Source organism: Artemia sp. Qi Xiang Cuo, chromosome 9, assembly GCF_049724085.1.
Source record: "Artemia sp. Qi Xiang Cuo chromosome 9, ASM4972408v1, whole genome shotgun sequence".
NCBI lineage: Eukaryota > Metazoa > Arthropoda > Branchiopoda > Anostraca > Artemiidae > Artemia > Artemia sp. Qi Xiang Cuo.
The window spans coordinates 71,383,752-71,402,832 of record NC_142802.1 but is presented as its reverse complement, the minus strand read 5'-3'; the positions used below and the strand labels follow the sequence as shown (position 1 = coordinate 71,402,832).

The following is a 19,081-nucleotide window of genomic DNA, read 5'->3' as shown; positions in this document are numbered from 1 at the left end:
TGGGTGTGTTTGTTTTTTCTTGTTCGTGTGTGAGTGTGTTTTTTTTGTGTTCATTTTTTAGTTTTTGTGTGTGTGTGTGTGTGTGTAATTGTGTTTGTGTGTGTATGTTGGTTCGTCTGTGTTCATGAGTTCGTTTTTGTGTGGGTTTGCATTTTTTGGTTGTGTGTTTTTTTATTTTTTTTTGTTCATTTAAGTTTTTGTGTGCATTTCATTTTTATTGTTCCTTTGTAATGGTGTTTGTGTTTGTGTGTTTGTGTGTGTTAGTTTTTGTGTGTGTGTGTGTGTTTCAGTTTTGGCGTGTGTGTGTTAGTTTTCATGTGTGTGTGTAAGTTTTCGTGTGTGTGTGTAAGTTTCTGTGTGTGTGTGTAAGTTTTTGTGCATTTGTGTAAGTTTTTGTGTGAGTTTAAGTTTATGTATGCATGTATTTGGACCGGGGGAGGGCCTTTTGGGCCCAGAGAGAGCATTTAGGGCTCCGGGACCCTTGAGGATTAGCTGATGTTTTGGGAGCCCCGTGAACGTTTGGGGCCGGGGGGAGGACCTTGGGGGGCCCGGGGAGCGCCTTTGGGGGTCGCGGGCCCTTTGGGAGCTTGGGGGGACCCTTGCGGACCGGGGAGGGTCTTTGGGGGCGCGAGTCGGGGCTTTTGGGGTCTGGGGGGCCCTTGAGCACCGATTGGTCCTTTGGGAGCCCGGTGGACCTTTGGGAGCCTGGGGAGGGCCTTTGGGAGCCCGGGGAGTCTTTGGGGTCTGGGGGCTCTTTGGGAACTGGGGGGGGCCCTTGAGGACCGGGGGCTTCCTTCGGGGTTGAGGTAGGGGGATTGGAACCCTTTGGGGTTGGGGTAGGGGGATCGGAACCCTTTGGGGTTGGGGTAGGGGGATTGGAGGCCTTTGGGGTTGTGGTAGAGGACCCTCATAACACTGTTCAAATGGAACTTGTGTATTATAACGACCACAGAGTTTTACCCTCAAATTCTCTTCTAAAATCTCTTAAAAAATCATATTTTATAATGTGTCTGACTGTTTCGTCGAAATAATTCCATGAAATGACTAAAAGGGTTTCGTCCAAATAATCCCTAAGCTTAATTCAGCGTGTTCCTTTTGTTTGGCATCCCTGCGCTGGCACATTTCAATTATTTGGAAACCTGATTCCCGCGCTAAAACAATTCATCGCTAAGATCTAAACAGTGTCTTGGAAACGATTCTCCTGTTAGAACTCCAAATTAATTCCCCTTTCGTGAATCAATTCTCATTATAACAACAAATTAATTCCCCTTTCGTGTCAATCAATCAATCATGACATCATCTGTCAAGTATGATCTAAACTTTGTCCCGGAGACAATTCTCTTTGGAAATGCAGCAAAGACATTAATTAACTTGACGTCATCTGTCAGACATTCCCTGGAAACAATTTGATTAATGACTGACAGCAAAGGTGTTCCCCGGAAACTCGTAACATTTGGCTCGAGCGTGCCCAAAACAACAACAACAACATTGACCTTGGCATTCGCTGTGAGCGTGCCCAAAACAACAACAATAACATTGACCCCATTAACCGCGTGTTCCCCTTATGACTCTATCGCCTGCACAAAACAACAACAATAACCTTGAACCACATTAACCACGTGGTCTACCTGATAGCTCTATCTCGTGCCCAAAACAACAACAAAGACATTGACCCCATTAACCACGTGTTCTCCCTAATGACTCTATAGTCCATGAATGTGACAAAGTTCCTTTTTTTCCATTCTCACTGACAGAATCCATAAAAACATCAAATAATTTGACCTACACACATAACCATCCATTAAAACAGACATAAATGTGACAAAGTTCCTGTTTTTTCATTCTAACTGACAAAATCCGTAAAACATCAAATAAATCGACCAACACACATAACCATCCATAAACTATGTAAAAAAAAGTTGTAGGTGGCAGCAGGGGTGAGTGATGAGAGTCAATAAGGCCCTTCTACTATTGGAGGGCAACTAACCCCCCTCTCACACCCACCTTTTCCCCAAACACATCCAATCAAAATTTTTAGATAGCCATTTTGTTAAGCGTAGTTGAAAGTTCTGGAAATTAGGTCTTTGAGGATGACAACCCCTCCCCCCCATAGACCTCAGGGTAAGGGTTGTAAGTTATGCCCTGGGGCATATAAGGTTCTTATAGAAAGCGTTGTCGTATAAACTCTCAAAAAGGCTCATTTGATTGGAAATTGAAATGGCTAGTGCCCTTTTTAATAGCCAAAAGTGATTGGATGGTAACTAACACCATTTCCACGCCCACCATTTATCCCAACACATCCAATCAAAATTTTGAGATAGCCACTTTGTTCAAAGTAGTTGAAAGGTCCGGAAATTATATCTTTGAGGATGAACCTCCCCCCCCCCCCACAGCCCTCGGGGTAAGGGTTACAAGATGTACCTGTGGGGAATCTATGGTCTTCATTGAAAGCTTTGTCGTAGAAACTTGAAAAGGGGCTCATTCGATTGGAAATTCAATGGGCTAGTGCTCCTTTTGATAGTGGAAAGTGATTGGAGGGCAACTAGTCCCCCTCTCACGCCAACTTTTTCCCCAAACACATCCAATCAAAGTTTTTAGATAGCCATTTTGTTCAACTTAGTTAAACGTTTTAGAAATCAGGTCTTTGAGGATGATAGCCACTTCAGAGCTTTCGGGGCAAGGGTTATAAGTTATGCCCTGGGTGCATATAAGGTTTTTATAGATAGTAATATTGTAGAAACTTCAAAAAGGGCTCATTCGATTGGAAATTAGAAGGGCTTGTGCCCTTTTTCAATAGTCGAAAGGGAATGGAGGATAACTAACAACCCTCTCACACCCACCATTTCCCCAAACACATCCAATAAAAATTTTGAGATAGCCATTTTGTTCGACGTAGTTGAAAATTCTGGAAATTATGTTTTTGAGGATGACGCTCCCCCACAGTCTTCAGGGCAAGGGTTGAAAGTTATGCCCTGGGGGCATATAAGGTTTTTTTTTTATAGAAAGCGTTGTCGTACGAAATTCAAAAAGGAATCAATCGACTTTAAATTGAAACGGCTAGTGCCCTTTTTAATAGTCGAAAGTGATTGGAGGGCAACTAACCCCCTCTCACGCCCACCATTTCCCCAAACACATCCAATCAAAATTTTAAGATAGCCACTACGTTCAAGGTAGTTAAAAGGTCCGGAAATTATGTCTTTGAGGATGACAACCCCCTCACAGCCATCAGGCCAAGGGTTGTAAGTTATGCCCTGGGGCATAGCCTATAAGGTTTTTATGGAAAGCGTTGTCGTAGAAACTTTAAAAAGGGCTCTTTTGATCGGAAATTGAAAAGACTAGTGCTCTTTCTAATAGTCAAAAGTTATTGGGGGGAAACTAACACCCTGTCACGCTTATCATTTCCCCAAACAAATCTAATAAAAATTTTTAGATAGCTATTTTTTTCAATATACTTAAGAAGTATGGAAAGAATTCTTTTGAGGATGTCGATCCCTTGAGAGGCCTCATGGCAAGGGTTGTAGTTTCGACACTGGGGCATATAAGGTTTTTATAGAAAGTATTTTCTTAGGAACTTCAAAAGGGCTCATTTGATTGAAAATAGAAAGGGCTAGTACCTTTTTTAACAGTTGAAAGTGATTAAGAGCAAATAACGCCCCTCTCACGCTGACCATTTCTCCAAGCACATCAAATCAAAATTTTGAGATATCCATTTTGTTTAACGTAGTTGAAAGTTCTGGAAATTAGGTCTTTGAGGATGACAACCCTCTCACAGTCCTCAGGGCAAGGGTTGTAATTTATACCCTGGGGGCATATGAGGTATTTATAAAAAGCGTTATCGTAGAAACTCAAAAAGGGCTCATTCGATTGGAAATTGAAAGGGCTTGTGCCCTTTTTAAAAGTCGAAAGTGATTGGAAGGTTTGACATTTTCATAGGCAGCGCGCTAGCGCTGCCTAAGTAAATAACAATGTGGGCACAATGTGTTGTTTTTTCGGGTTTTTTTTTGGTTTTTTCTCCATACCCGGGCACTTCGTATCGAAGTTGTCGTAAAAACTTCGACAAGGGCTCATTCGATTGGAAATTGGAGTGGCTAGTGCCCTTTTTAATGGTCAAAAGTGATTGGAGGGCAACTAGCCCCAACCCCACGCCCCTCAATCCCCCAAAAACATACAATCAAAATTTTTTGAAAGCCATTTTTTTCAGCGGAGTTTATTTCCAGATAGAAAAAATGTTTTTGAGGAGGACACACCCCCACAACCCTCGGGGCAAGGGTTTTTAAACCCTGGGGCATATAAGGTTTTTATAGAAGGCGTTGTCGTAGAAACTTCAAAATAGGCTCATTTGGTTGGAAATTCAAAGGGCTAGTACCCTTTTTAATAGTCGAAAGTAATTGGAGGGCAACTAGCCCACCCCCCCAAGCGCATCATTCCCCGAAATACATCCAATCAAAATTTTAAGATAGCCATTTTGTTGAGTGTAGTTGATTTCCAGATAGAAAATATGTTTTTGAGGAGGACACTCCCCCACAACCCTCAGGGCCAGGGTTTTAAGTTTGCCCTGGGGACATATAAGGTTTTTATAGAAGGCGTTGTCGTAAAAACTTCAAAACAGGCTCATTCGATTGGAAATTCAAAGGGCTAGTGCCCTTTTTAATAGTCGAAAGTAATTGGAGGGCAACTAGCCCCCCCCCCCACGCCCATCATTCCCCCAAACACATCCAATCAAGATTTTGATATAGCCATTTTGTTCAGCGTAGTTTTTTTCCAGATAGAAAATATTTTTTGAGGAGGACACTCCCCCACAACCCTCAGAGCAAGGGTTTTAAGTTATGCCCTGGGGGCATATAAGGTTTTTATAGAAGGCGTTGTCGTAGAAACTTCAAAACAGGCTCATTCGATTGGAAATTCAAAGGGCTAGTGCCCTTTTTAATAGTCGAAAGTGATTAGTAATATTTTTTGCTGTTGTTGTTGTTTAGACAAGGTCACTTCGTATCGAAGGAGCTATCGTGGGAACTTTTAAAGGGGCTCATTCGATTGAAAATAGAAAGGGTTGATGCCCTTTTTAATAGTCGAAAGTGATTGGAGGGCAACTAATCCCCCTTCCACTCCCACCCTCCCATTGGCCCAATATGTTTAAAAACTAAATGTTGCCTTAAGATTAAATCAAAATGCACTGTTATAATACTAATTCCAAATAAGGCCTCTCAGCATTATCCCAAGAACGGGGGTATTATGTTCAAATTGTCGGGGCTGCATCTGCTCTTAAAATTTAACCAAATCAAAATAGTGTAAGTGTATCCAAGCTATCAAAGAGAGTAAACAGATTTTTTTGTGAATGGTATCAAGTTTTCCATTTCAGGTCAACTAGAGGAGGTATGAAACTAAGTTAAACAGTACTATTTGTGTCCAGATTTTTAAAATGGTGTATGTTGTTAAAAATTGCCGAATATTTTTCTCTAGCATACAAATAGCAGGTCAAACTATGAAGTCTTAAAAAACGAAAAGATTTAAAGTGTTTTTTTTTCCATGAAAAAGACTATGTCAATATAAAACGAACAGAAATTAATTAAAAAAACTCTTTCGACAAAATAAGTTTTTCAAAGAAAAATAAAAAGCTCCATTAAACAAAAAATGAGCAAAAATAAAATCAAATAATCTACCAAGCTTGAAACTACCACAAATCAGCATCGATAAATAAATGAAACCAAAAACGAACAGAAATTACAATAAATAACCGAGTCAAACTCAAAACGAGCAGAAATAAACGTGAGTTGGGCTCAAAACCCCTACGCCTTCCCAAGTCCAGAGCAAAATTTGTACTTTACTGGAAAAAATACAAACGAATGTGCATTTTCAGTTTAATATACATATACTGATATTTATTAATCAAAAAGTTAATATTATTTGATTTATTAAAATTATAAAAGTAAAAACATTTGTATTTTTTCAGTAAAATGCAAATTATGTTCTAGCCTTGGGAAGACATAGGGTTTTTGAGCCCTACTCATGTTAATTTCTGCTTGTTTTGAGTTTGACTCGGTTATTTATTGTAATTTCTGTTCGTTTTGAGTTTCATTTATAATCTAAGTGATTGAATTTTCTTCTAATTTACGAACCTATTCTTACATCCAGAACTCTGAAAACCTCGAAAAATTCATCCATTTTGCCGAAACTTTATCTAAGACATTTATATCTTCCGCATAATTTAGGTCAAGGTGAGTTTCTTGAGGTATTTTCAGGGGTAGTGCTGACAACTCTTGTGGTGTCCCTGAAAAAGGTGGGCACAAATAGAGGCCTAATACTGCTAATTTTAGTCACTGTAAAGCAACTAACCGTCTCGCACAGTGTCTCACCATGGGGTAGTGTCTTTTGAGGTATATCCTACCAAGGTTACAAGGACTGAAGCCAATATTGGCTACCAAAACTGTACCAGGGGGGGGGGGTCAATCTCTCAGGAAACATGAAGCATCACCCATGGCACAAGAAAATTTCCCTTGAGGAGCAACCCGAGGATAGAGAAAGAAGTTCTATTGGCAGTACTGTTCGCGAGGATTGGTTGTTACTTGCTGCTGATGGCTGGTGAGTGATGGCTGACTCCATCCTATCTTTTGAGGGATGAGAGCAGCCTGCTCAAGCCAGTCTAAAGCTGGTGAGTACGACTCTCGGGAAGGAGGAAAACATTGGTAGACCCCTTAACACAACCAAGGAACCCTTCTACTCCATAAACTAGAAACGAGGGATAAGCAAGTCTTATCTCAAAATACCATCCCCTGGGGGGAGGGGTGGTACAAATAGCCCGGCAGCTCTGGGTGCTAAGTTTGGGGGGCGGGGGGAGTGTAGTCAATGGGCCTTTGTGACCTTATTCTCGACTCCTTTTTTGAGTTCACCCATAATAATAATAATAGTAACAACAACAATAAGGTACATTCAGCCAATAAAGAAAAGACACATGGGGATACATCAAAAATAGTGTCATTTGGTGTATACCGTATTATAAGGTCTTTGGAAAAGACCAAAAAGTTTTGTTCCTATTGGGTTTTAAAATCTAGCACTGATGAGACACTCTTAGGTTCCAGCCTCTAAGCATGGAATCAAATGTACCATCAGGGTCTACTCTGTATAATTGTTACTACCCTCTCCCTGGCATGCTATTTGAACTAGTGCCACTATTTTACAATACAGCCCAAAAAACACATAGAATAGACGAGGTCTCATCCAAGATAGAAGAGGAGCTGACCCCTGTTGAGTGATTAACGAAAAGTTTGACAGATGCTGAAGCTTCACATTGATCAGTCTCACAAGTGTTGAATTCCATGAAAACATATCTGCTAATTCCTTCAAAAGCAAATTTAGCAGACACAACCCTGGAAAAACACCAAACTAAAAATCGGCTAGAGGCATGTGAGCTGCAAAGTCCTTAGCTGTTTTAAACAGATTATTCCCAATAAACAAAACTTATTAAAGAAACATGCAATTTAAATCTACCTTAACTATCTTTACATTTCTAAAATAATTGGGAAATAATATAGAATACTAGTTACCTGTTCAATCTCTTCTTGTACATCTGGGAAAAGGTCTAGAAGACAAGTTCCAAGAAAGACACCACCAGAGAAGCAGCTCATTAAGCTTATGACACGTGCATATCTGAAAATATAAACTACATATTTTACTACTTTAGGGCTTATGCACTCATAGCTGTAAACTGAGGAGAATGGAGAAGACATGAAAAAAATTGCTAAGCAACAACTCTTCCTGTCCGTCACAAAAAGAAACCTTTGAAGGCACCCTTGACTCTGATTGCATGTGCACCAATGCTTTGTATAAATAGGAAACCTGGGGCCTAATTTACTGTTTTGATTCAACTCCAGAAACACAAGAACCCCAAGTCTCAGCGCGCAGGCTGCTGTAAGTCAATATCCTGGAGTCCTAAAGGTTTGAGCCTAGAATCCCAGAGTAGGTAATTATTCTTCAAAACCCAATCCAAGCCTAAAACTCAAAATTAGAACTTCTTCTTTTCAGGCAATGTATTACTATGTGTTAAAAGTGAATATTATAAGACCTAAAACTTTTGAGTTTGTTTTTCTCAAAAAAAAACAAAAAATAAATAAAACAAATTTTTTGACGAAACATATAACAGGAGTGTATAGCACAAGAATTTAAGAAAAAACAAACAAAATACTTTCTAGAAAAAAAAAAAAACTGAAGTAGAGAGATAAACAATCAACAAGTCTAAAGTGGTGATTTGACAGTTCTAAATTAGAACATAATCCTAGACTTAGATTACACTGATGATTTGAGTATCCTAGATATAAGTGTTAGAATAATGAATGAGGTTTTGAGGTTTTGAGAGTTCAGTGTGCAAGAATATGTTTGAAAATTAATTTTGCAAGACTAAGTCAGTTACTAAAACTAACGATTCAGTGAACATGAAGAGGTGATACTGAATAATGAGAAGATTGATCAAGTGGACAGCTTTACTTATCTAGACAGTAGTATTAGTAAAGACAGTGGGCGCAGTGAAGAAGCTAAAAGTAGAATAGTCAAAGCCAGGTTTTTCTTCATAACTGAAAAAAGTTTGGAATAAAAATCCGCAAACCAGGATTAGAACATTGGAAGCTCCTGTAATGACTGTGGTCAACTATAGTTCTGAAGTGAGGGCACTCCAAAAGACAGAGGAATACTTAGTAGATGTTTCCAGAGAAATTGTGTACAAATTGTTTTGAAAATATGTCTGATTGACCATATTTCAAACCGAAAGCTGTACTAAAAATATGATTCAATCCTGATTTCAAGGGCTATAATGGGAGAAAGGTTGAGATGGCTAGAACAAGTTCTGTAGGCGAAGGACGACAGATTGCAAAGATCGTCCTTGTCAGCCAGCCATGTGGGGCCAAACGAAAAGCAGGTCGTTGCAAGAAAAGATTGAAGGGCAATTGGAACTTCTTGGGAGGGTGTAAAGAGAGAGGCTTAGGATAGATTGGGATGGATATTGAGCATGCGTAGCTATATTGGCCTTAGGCGGCTTGATGCTGCAGTGAGTTGTAGGTAGTAGTAAATTAAGGTCTCTGTAATATTAATTAAAAGCTTCTAAAGAAACATAATAGAATTTTTTGGAATGACATCATCTTTTTTTAAGATCAGGGGTTTACCACCTAGCAGCTAGGACACATATTTTGGAACAGATAATATAACTTAAAAAGATACAGTCAACAAAAAAAAACTGTTCCAGCAATCAAGCAATTTCAATATTTTTCCAAATTCATGCATGAAAAACAGAGCCAGAGCAGCAGTCTTTGGAAGCCTGTATTCTTTGACCAAGAAATAAGGGGGGGAGAATAGACAAGTCAAAATCTAGATTTCCCCTAACTTAAGAATAAAAACATTAAATTCAACAAAAGCAGTTAGTATGATGGCAATATATATATATATATATATATATATATATATATATATATATATATATATATATATATATATATATATATATATATATATATATATATATATATATATATATATATATATATATATATATATATATATATATATATATATATATATGTGTGTATATATATATATATATATATATATATATATATATATATATATATATATATATATATATATATATATATATATATATATATATATATATATATATATATATATATATATATATATATATATATATATATATATATATATATATATATATATATATATATATATTTTTCTTTTGCAAATTCCTTTTGCCAGAAAAATGTATTTATAACCTAGGCATAACAACAGGTTTTGGACTGCCTAAACATACATCTGTTAAATAAAAATATCTCTTATCAAAAGCGACATTACAGTAAACAACAAGACTGCCTCATAATACAATATTTCTACAGAAATAAATTTTTGCTTGAACTAGACAGAGGTAAAAGTTCCAAGTTTGAACTATAATCTTGGATGACTAAAACATGCATTTCTGAAATAAAAAATCTTACAAAAAAAGTAACATTACCATAGTGTTGTAACAGGTAAAAATGGTCACGGTAAAATTGGGTATTTTACCGTAATTTTACAGACCCCTGTAAAATTGGCATTTTATCTATTTTACGTAATTTATTTATTTTACCGGTATTTTATGTATTTTACTGGTATCTTAAATATTTTATTGACATATTTTACAACACCTTACAATTTTCAGAGTACAAAAGCACAAAGAGGCTGGCAGAAAAAAGATTGAATATGATTTTGTTTTGTGTATAGCTGTGGTCCCTGGTTTGAAAGGCGGTCTGTCTGACTTTGATCTCTTGTTACCGGAACAATAAAGTGCATTACAATACAGGTAACTGTAATTTAAAAATGGTGAAATATTAGTTGAAATAAAATTACAATAGCTCTGTGAAATGTTACAGACTGAAAGGGCTACAAGCAGGATTGACATATGACAAACAAGAAAAAAAATAATTAAATTAAATAGCCGAGAAAAATGAGGGTAATGTCAGCCAGCAGACAAAAAAGAAGCAAAAGTGACAGAGGCATATATTTTGTCGTGGACTTCTGACCAGCCATCTTCAGTGCTCAAAAAATAAGAAGGAAAAATGATCTTTTGAACTAAATCAAACTGAGCAGAAGAAAGACTGAATCAAACAAATCAAAAACCCAGGCCAGAATAAATGAAAGACTATTCACAAATTAGATTGGGCAAGAATTCTCTGCTTAGTGATTGACTTAGCTTGTCTAATGACCTGACTTTCATTAAAAGGGTGGTCAGATGATCTTAATTTAAACTGAAGAAAATTTGTATTTGAATCATTTAATTTTGAGTTATTTAATGTTAAGTAATTGGGTTTATAGGAATATCTCCAGTATCTCTATTTAAAACAGGTGTCTATTTATGGATTTTTGTATTTCATTACCTCCTAAAAGAATGTGGAAAGCCATTTACTTCAAATATTAAAGTTGCCTTGTCAAAAAGAACCACACGGTCTGGATTTTCAACAATGTGGAGGACCAAAGCAGAATCAATATCTGCATTTTTATTTTGAATTTGACATCTCAGAAAAAATTTGCATTCATGTTGTCTTTTCCCGTTGGAGCTGGTGTTCACCCCCCCCCCCCCAGAAAATACCCCCGACGGCATATTCCCCTCCCTCCCCCAGCGGAAAATTCTCCTTTATTTTACCCTTGGATAATTACATGATTTTCATTAGAAGGATAATTAAAATTTCTACTCTCCTGTTTATGTCTGGGGCAATCGTATTGCATTACCTATAGTAAAGGTAACAACCCATAGGGGCTCAATGTATTAATATTTGTTCGTTTATTTTTCCCAGAGGCGCTTCATGTGGAATGTGTGGTCAAATAAGCTTTGGAGGGGGCTCAGTCAATTGGAAATTAAAAGTTCCTGTGTCCTATTCCAAGGTTCAGCCTGCTTTTCAACAAGTGCTACTGAATGAGTTGTTACTGACTACAATGTCTAAAAGAAGTTCTTATTCTAGTTTACAGGCCCCTTGTTTTTCAGCAGTTGTTTTGGTAGAATCTTCTGATAAACACAGAATTAGCTTTAAGGGAGAGATGATGGGAGGGTGGAGGTAGAAATTGATATATAATCCTCAGGGCCATATCCAGGACTTTCATTTCGACTGGGGGAGGGGAGGGAATACAATTACAGTCAGCTGATTCATAATCTTAAGCTGAAGGAGAGGGGCTAGATTTGCAACAGTCTTAATACTGTGAAAGTGACTGAATGTTATGCTTTTATGATGCAGTACTTATTTAATCAAAGTCATCAAAGTGTTACAAACCTCTTTTTTAATTGTGTTTGGTATCTTTGTAAATGAATAGAAAATAACATGTATATGATTTGAGGAATGTGGCTGAATATGGCTATTTAAGTATGCAAGGCTGATAGGGTGACTTTTCTCAGGTTTAAATGTAGAAAAAAATGACTAACATGATTTTACTCCCAAATAATGGTAAATGTGATTCATTTATTTTATTTGTTTTTTTTTACAAAATGGATGTCTGAAATCAGTCACTGTTCAATTGCTGAGGTATTACCCTAGGCACAAGATTACCAAAGGGATAAACTAGACAGCTAATTAAATTGACAAAACTCTAGATGAAGGGGCATCCTCTTTTTTAAGCCCAGGAAAATCGGAATCATTAAAGAGTTTTATTATAAGCTGTAAAAGATGCTTAAAAAGAAACGCTCAACTGGTCTTGTAGCTACAGGGAAACTCTAAAACACCAATTTTACCCTGAATTTCTTGAGGAGTACCTTATTTTACCAATTTTTATCATATTTTACCAATTTTACTTACTGAGTTTTTATTTTACTCTAATTTTACAACATTGCATTACCATATATGACAAGACCATGAAATGATATTTATAAATAATAAATTTTTAGTTGAAACTATATGGCGGTAAAAATTCCGAGTTTGAACAGTCATATCAATTAAAAAAAACATTTTTAGGTATTTTAATTGAAAAACACCGCTTTTGATATTCTCATTCACAAAAATTTAATAAACAAAAAATTTCCTCCTGCCAGATTTTTAAAAGTACATTCCTCCACCTGCTCCTACATTATCACAAATTGATGTCCAAATTCAAATACTCAGAATTCAAGTGCCATGGTGAGCTCAGCTACAGTAGCTGAAAAAAGTCCCCTCAGTATTATTGTAAATAGTATTGCAGATTTACCTGTGTCTTCAGATGTGCCTATATTTATATAATATAAATATATATAATTAAATATTATAATATAAATATATATAATATAAATAAAAATAATTATATTTATATAATTATTTATATAATATAAATAACTTAGCTTAGTTATTAGTTAGAAAATTTAGTTAGCTCTCCCTCAACATGGCTACATTGTGAAAGCTGAATTTTTAAGTGAAAGCTAAATAAAAAAATAAAAAAAATGTTTTGAACCAATGGCTCCCCATCATCACTGACCAGCAGCCCTACAGGATTATTTCCTTATTTTATTTGACAATGTGATTTAAGGTAGATTTAAGGTGCCCTACAATGCTTTGTGGTTTGGTAAAACAACAGTGAACACAATAAGCACATCTACCAAAACTTTTCAACACTGATTAATTTAAACTTAAAAAAATGGAAATAAACAAACCAACAAATTCAAAACTTTAGTGGAGGAAAGGAAAAAAAAAATAATCAAAGTCCACAGAGCTAAACATAATTTTTTTTTTTAAGGATATTCAAAATAATGTGATGAGGGGATAAAATTAGTGATGAGATGATGCCAAAATTTTCACCAATTTCGATTATAATCCTAATTCCACTTAAGTGTCTTATTTTAATATAATTTCATTAATATTTATAATTTATCTACACCATTAATGATAATGGCAAGATTGTAGGCAGTCAGCCACACTGCTTAATCAAGTTGCTATTAGGCATGAATCTGATGTAACAGTTCACCAACAATCATTTACAGTTTCTGAATATCAGGCTTAAAAATAACAAAAATAGGTATGGTACCCAAAAGCTAATCATGTGTAATAATGTTGAAGTCTTTTCATTAGTATTACAGCTGGGAAGACCATAAACAGGGGACTATATGATTTGAATGTTCTAGATAAAAATGTTAGCAAAATGAAAAAAAAATTCACAGGTTTTGAGCATTCAGGATGTAAAAATAGGTTTGAAAATTGATGTTAAGAGAACTAAGTTGCTTAGACTAGGAATTAATAAAAGTGATGAGGAGATATAGAGTAACAGGAAGATTGATCAAGCAGATAGCTTCACTTATCTGTGGAATTGTCTAAGAATAGTTTGTGTTCCTCTTTGACTGACTGAATATGAAACAGCAAGCTGCATGAGAATGTTGTTTGACCCTACCTTCTAGGGCTATAATTAAAGAAAGATTGAGATGGCTAGGACAAATTTTAGAGATGAAGGATAACCAATTGCCAAAAATTGAGCTATTTTGCTAGCCATCTGAGACCAAACAAAAAGCATATTTCCTTAAGAGGGGGGGGGGTCACATGGAAAAATTAAAAGAAAAACGGAACTTCATAGGAGGGGATAAATACTGAAGCTTCAAATAAATAGGGGTGGATAAGTATGCAGAGTTGTTTTGGTCTCAGGCCCCTTGGTTCTATAGTTAGTTTCTAGTAGTAGTTACATTTTTCAAAAACACTAGGGTAAAGGTACCAATGATTTGACAGTTCAATTTTTGAACCACTGTCAAAATTTTCCTTCAAAACAGGATAACTCTGCTTAGTTGTGACTTGGAACATCATTTCTTGAAGCCATCGTTATATTTTGACAATGCAAAACATGGACACTACCGTATATCCTGTACACTGAGATAAGACAAGAATATTCAATTCAATCAGTTTCATATTTTCAGCACATAATGAGCTCCCAACAATCTTTTAACTATTTAATGTTCAAACTGTCATTACTTGGTTATTTTTTAGCAAAAAAAGTAGGGATCAGCACCAATGGATCAAAATACATTTGATCTTCTCTAAAATGTAGCCACACTGGCTTTTTCTTGATAAAGTCAAATTTAAATGGCAGCTAATATTATTATATTTACAAAACTATGTTCCAAGTGTCGAAAATTCTTGTCTGATGTAATGGAATAAAAGCCCAACTAAAAATTTTCTTTAAGCCAAATTCAAACGTAGATATTGGCTTCTATCATATGATTTATTTCTTTTGAGGATATTTTGTAGTAACCTTGTTGAAATTTTTGACAGACATGAACAGGCCCTGTCAAAATAATAGGTGACTCTGTTGAAACTTCACTGAACATGTAAAACAGATGAGAAACAATTAGTGTTGAAATCCAAGGGTCCTCTGACAAAAACAGTTGCCAAATTACGGGTTCTTTCTCAACAACAAGAGGTTTTGATGATTATTATTTCTAATTATATTTCACATGAAAGAAAAAAACATAAAAAATGGCTTTTATTAAATTATAGTTTTACTGATTTGACACTAGATGCCAGATTTTTCCATCATCTAAGGATCTGCCACTTTGCCTCATACCATGTTCATATTTTTAAGCATTTGACATGGTTGACCACAATATCCTAATTCATTTGTCACTGAATAGCTTTGAACTAGAACCTCTCTTAGTAAATTTTGTATGTTTTCTTTCAAATTGATCCCAAGTTGTAAAATACAAAACTGTTCTCTCTGATCCCCTACCTACTTGGTGTAGAATTCCTCAATGAACCATGTTAGGACCACTCTTCTATCTAGTATTGATTAATGGAATTAGTAAGAGGTTCCCTCAATGGTGTTAACGTGTAGATTACCTGCTGATCCTTGAAGTATGTAATAGAAATATCAAAAGTGGCCTCATCAAAATCCTACCCATGTTTAGGACAAGGCTAAGAATTTACATATGAACATAAATTCCACTAAGTCAATTATAATAACAATAAACTTCTTAAAATTCTTGAAATCCACTCCTGTTTTTTTAGACTTCATCCCACCCAAAACACTAGTGAAACATGTTAAACTTCTTGGTGTCAAAAATTTCTGATAATCTTAAGTAGAACATGCATATTTCAAGGATTCTGGACTTCCCAGATAAGGGATAGTCAAAACTAAAACTTTTAAGGTGGATTAAAATGGCAGATTAACTTTGAAATAGCCAAATGTTGACAACATTTTCACTATGAACAACAAAGAAATCTTTACTGGACCATTAAATCTGAGAGGAACTGGGCCATTCCAGATAGCATTTGGAGATACTATCCTTATGGCATATATGCAAAAATGTGAAAAAAAGAAAAAAGCAATATGAACTAGGTCACAGAATTACACTCCATATGATTATCCAATTTTGTTTCTATACTGGAGACAATTTTTTCACTCTTTTGCTTCCACTATCTGAATAATGTTTTATACATTTATACATTAAACAAAGTTGAAGAGAAACAAAGAAATAAAGTAAAAAGAATAGGCATGTTGAATACACAAGGATCTGTCCACAAGCCTTCCCCAAGTATTTTGACATATTTGAAATTGGGTTCCAACTAATATTGAAAACAGGTAACTTTTTTGTTCTGTTGAATTTGTAGGTGAAAACAGTCCAATTTGAGAAAATCAGAGTTTTGTATTCTTTTCTGATAAAACTTTGAACTTCTAATCAAACAGTAATATTCCTAGATGTTTTTCTTACATACTGAAACCCTTTTCAAACCAAAAGTCTTTAAGTTAGGCCTTCCAGAGTAGAAAAAGTGTTTTTCATACAAAAACTGTCAAATCATCAGTGCCTTTACCCTATTCCAAATATCAGAGTGGAATTTCAAGCCAAATTGAATTTTTTTCCAAATTTAAAAAATGTTTTTTCCAATCCTTTGAAACTTTAGACATCAGGATTGAGCAGCATAAGGCTCAAAACACTTTTTTAGGCCTTATTTGTGCTGTATGTCTATTTCAGAGTTTCATTTTCATAACACAAGTCTTTTCAAGGTTCATTAAATCTTAGAGTAAAGGTATATTACAGGGTAAAAATCAGATAAAAAAAAAGAAACATACTATTTGATTCTTTATTCAATGCTCTTTGTAAATATAATTATCACTGTTGTCGTACTTGACAGTTCTCCCAGCCCTATTAATGGGGCCATACATAGTTTAGGCAGTATGTAAAAGTTTCATGATTTAGTGAGAATACCATTATTGGTGCCATTCTACTTTATAGACACTTCTAAAAGAAATCCTACAAAATGCTTTAAACTAGCTAACTTTAAACCATCTAAAATACTTACTTAGTTTGCTCCTAAAGAAGGCAATACTTGTCTAAAATATAAAATGAACTCAAGAACGTGTATTGTGAATATGCAGTTTTTCACACTGTCTACACTAGACAATAACCTTTGGATGTTGAGAAACCACATTATAGCTCTTTTTAATTAAATATTTAGTTGTTATTTTGGTTAGGTTATTTTAGGTTATGTGCTCTGGGCATAATTCCCTTCCATAATTCTTTGTGGTAGTTTTCATAATTTTGTTACTAAGGCATTGTATTTTCATCATATTTTGTTTATTTCATTAGCATTCACCAAACTTCACTTCTTGAGAGTGTTTTATATAATAGACAAGAACCAAGTAGGCTTTACATCACTTTAAAGACATATTTATCTTATTTAAAAAACTATATTGCTTAATTTAGCCTACCCCCCCCCCCCTCTCTTTCTCTGATGAAAAAATATTTAGTCAACTCTATATGCTTAAACTATATTTTTTAATTGTATAATTCTGCTCTATTTATCATTTTCAAGCAAATGCTGATTAGGAACAAAAGAGCTTTGTTATTTTAAAAAATGTTATAATAATAATAATAATAATAATAATATAATGCAAAACAAATAGGCCACAGGGCCTCTACAAAATATGTATGAATGTGCTGGAATTTATAGTGGGTTGTTTATTTACCTCTCAGGGTTAGGGGGTTCAGCAAAACCATGAATTTTCATGATAAATAAGTATGGTTGTTTCAATCAATTTCGAGGATTTTCAGTGACCATTTTTTGCTGGCAAATAATAAGGAGCAAAGTATCATTTCAAGGGTTTCTGTATGGGATCAAAATAAAATCTGTAAAGATAACAAATATTGGTAACTTTTTTGTCATTCATATTATTTACTTAGCCTACAAATAAAGTAAACATACAAGTCAATGCCTTTTTTATGCTCTTTCCAAATACAATAATCATTTTTGTCAGAATTGAATTTTACCCCTCACCCCTATATATACCAATTCAGGGTATATATTTGCACCTTAGGGGGGTGGGGGAAAGTTTAAATTTACCTCTTATTTACCTCAGAAATAAAAATTTACCCTGAATTGGTATATATAGGGGTGGGGGTAAAATTCATGGTACTTGGCCATTACATGGGTCTTCCTAAAAAGTCAAGTTTGGTTAATCCTAATGAAATAAAATAAAATACGATGAATATATAATAGTATATAAACAAATTTGGGCTATATATTTGCACATTAGGGGAGATGGGGGTAAAGCATAGCATATATTAAATATGTAGGCTAACCTAACCTAACCTAGGTGCCTTTCCCTCCCCCCTTAAACCCCAAAAAACAACAGTTTAAACATTGTATATGCAAAGAAAACCATGCTATCATTTTATTACACTACAGTGGTTAACCTGTCAAAAATGGTTTTTTTGTGACTGATTTCCTTGTAAAGGCCCATATAGTGCCCAAGTACCAAATTCATTTCTGACAAAAATGATTATTATATTTGGAGAGCATAAAAAAAGGCATCAAGTGGTATGTTTACTTAATTTGTAAGTCAATAGGGCCTAATATGAATAAAAAAATTACCCAACTATTATATTTAGAAAGAGCATAAAGACACATCAAACAATGTATTCACACTAATTAGCCTAACACAATATTCATTTTTCTATGCAAATGAATGTTATGTTTAGATTCAAGACAAAATTCTGACTCTAGTAATAGGCTGTATCTATTTCTTACCTAGCCTATCATATTAATGAGTTAGGTTAATCAAAAATTTTAATGAAAGATTCTCCTAGGCTATAATTTGGCCTACATCATGGATCAATTCTAGAAAGCTTCACCCACCTAACTCAAAAATCTGCCAAGATACAAAAAAACTGGTGATCCTGGATACAAACACACTTTCTGAGTAAACAAAAAGATAATCTTCCCCAGAGGATTTGACAAACTAGCCTAGCCCAATTGGTCATACTAACTTCCGTCTTCTGGCAACATTATGCTCACTACGAAGACGAGAAATGAAAATGAATGGCAAAAATGCAAAGACAGCCGTCAATACTAGGATAATGGTAAGAATAATATAATGAGCACTGAGGATTTCCATGTTAAAACCATTCCATATGGATATGGTTTGAATTCACACGCTCAATTTTATGCCTGACAACACTTTGGAACTTGGAACCGAATTCTCGAAATGAGCAAAAATTCGAGTTCTAGCATCCCTCCAGAAAATTGAAGGTTTAGTTTAACTCGAACCGGAAGCAAACATGTATAAAGATGTTACCCTTCGTTCCCACACTTCGCAGCATGTGGGGACGAAAGGTTAT

General features: G+C 35.2%; 1 protein-coding gene across 1 annotated transcript in view; it reads right to left on the bottom strand.

Annotated features, from left to right (window-relative positions):
- Positions 1–18,870, bottom strand: part of LOC148948997 (zinc transporter ZIP1-like) — a 51,493-nt gene extending 32,623 nt beyond the window's left edge. The window contains exons 1-2 of the mRNA XM_089094168.1: positions 18,731–18,870; positions 7,539–7,641 (exon numbers count right to left, since the gene is read on the bottom strand). Of these exons, the coding sequence (XP_088950294.1) occupies positions 7,539–7,641; positions 18,731–18,858 (231 nt within the window). The 5' untranslated portion in view covers positions 18,859–18,870. The remainder of the gene's footprint in view (positions 1–7,538; positions 7,642–18,730) is intronic.
- Between the last annotated feature and the right edge of the window lie 211 nt (positions 18,871–19,081).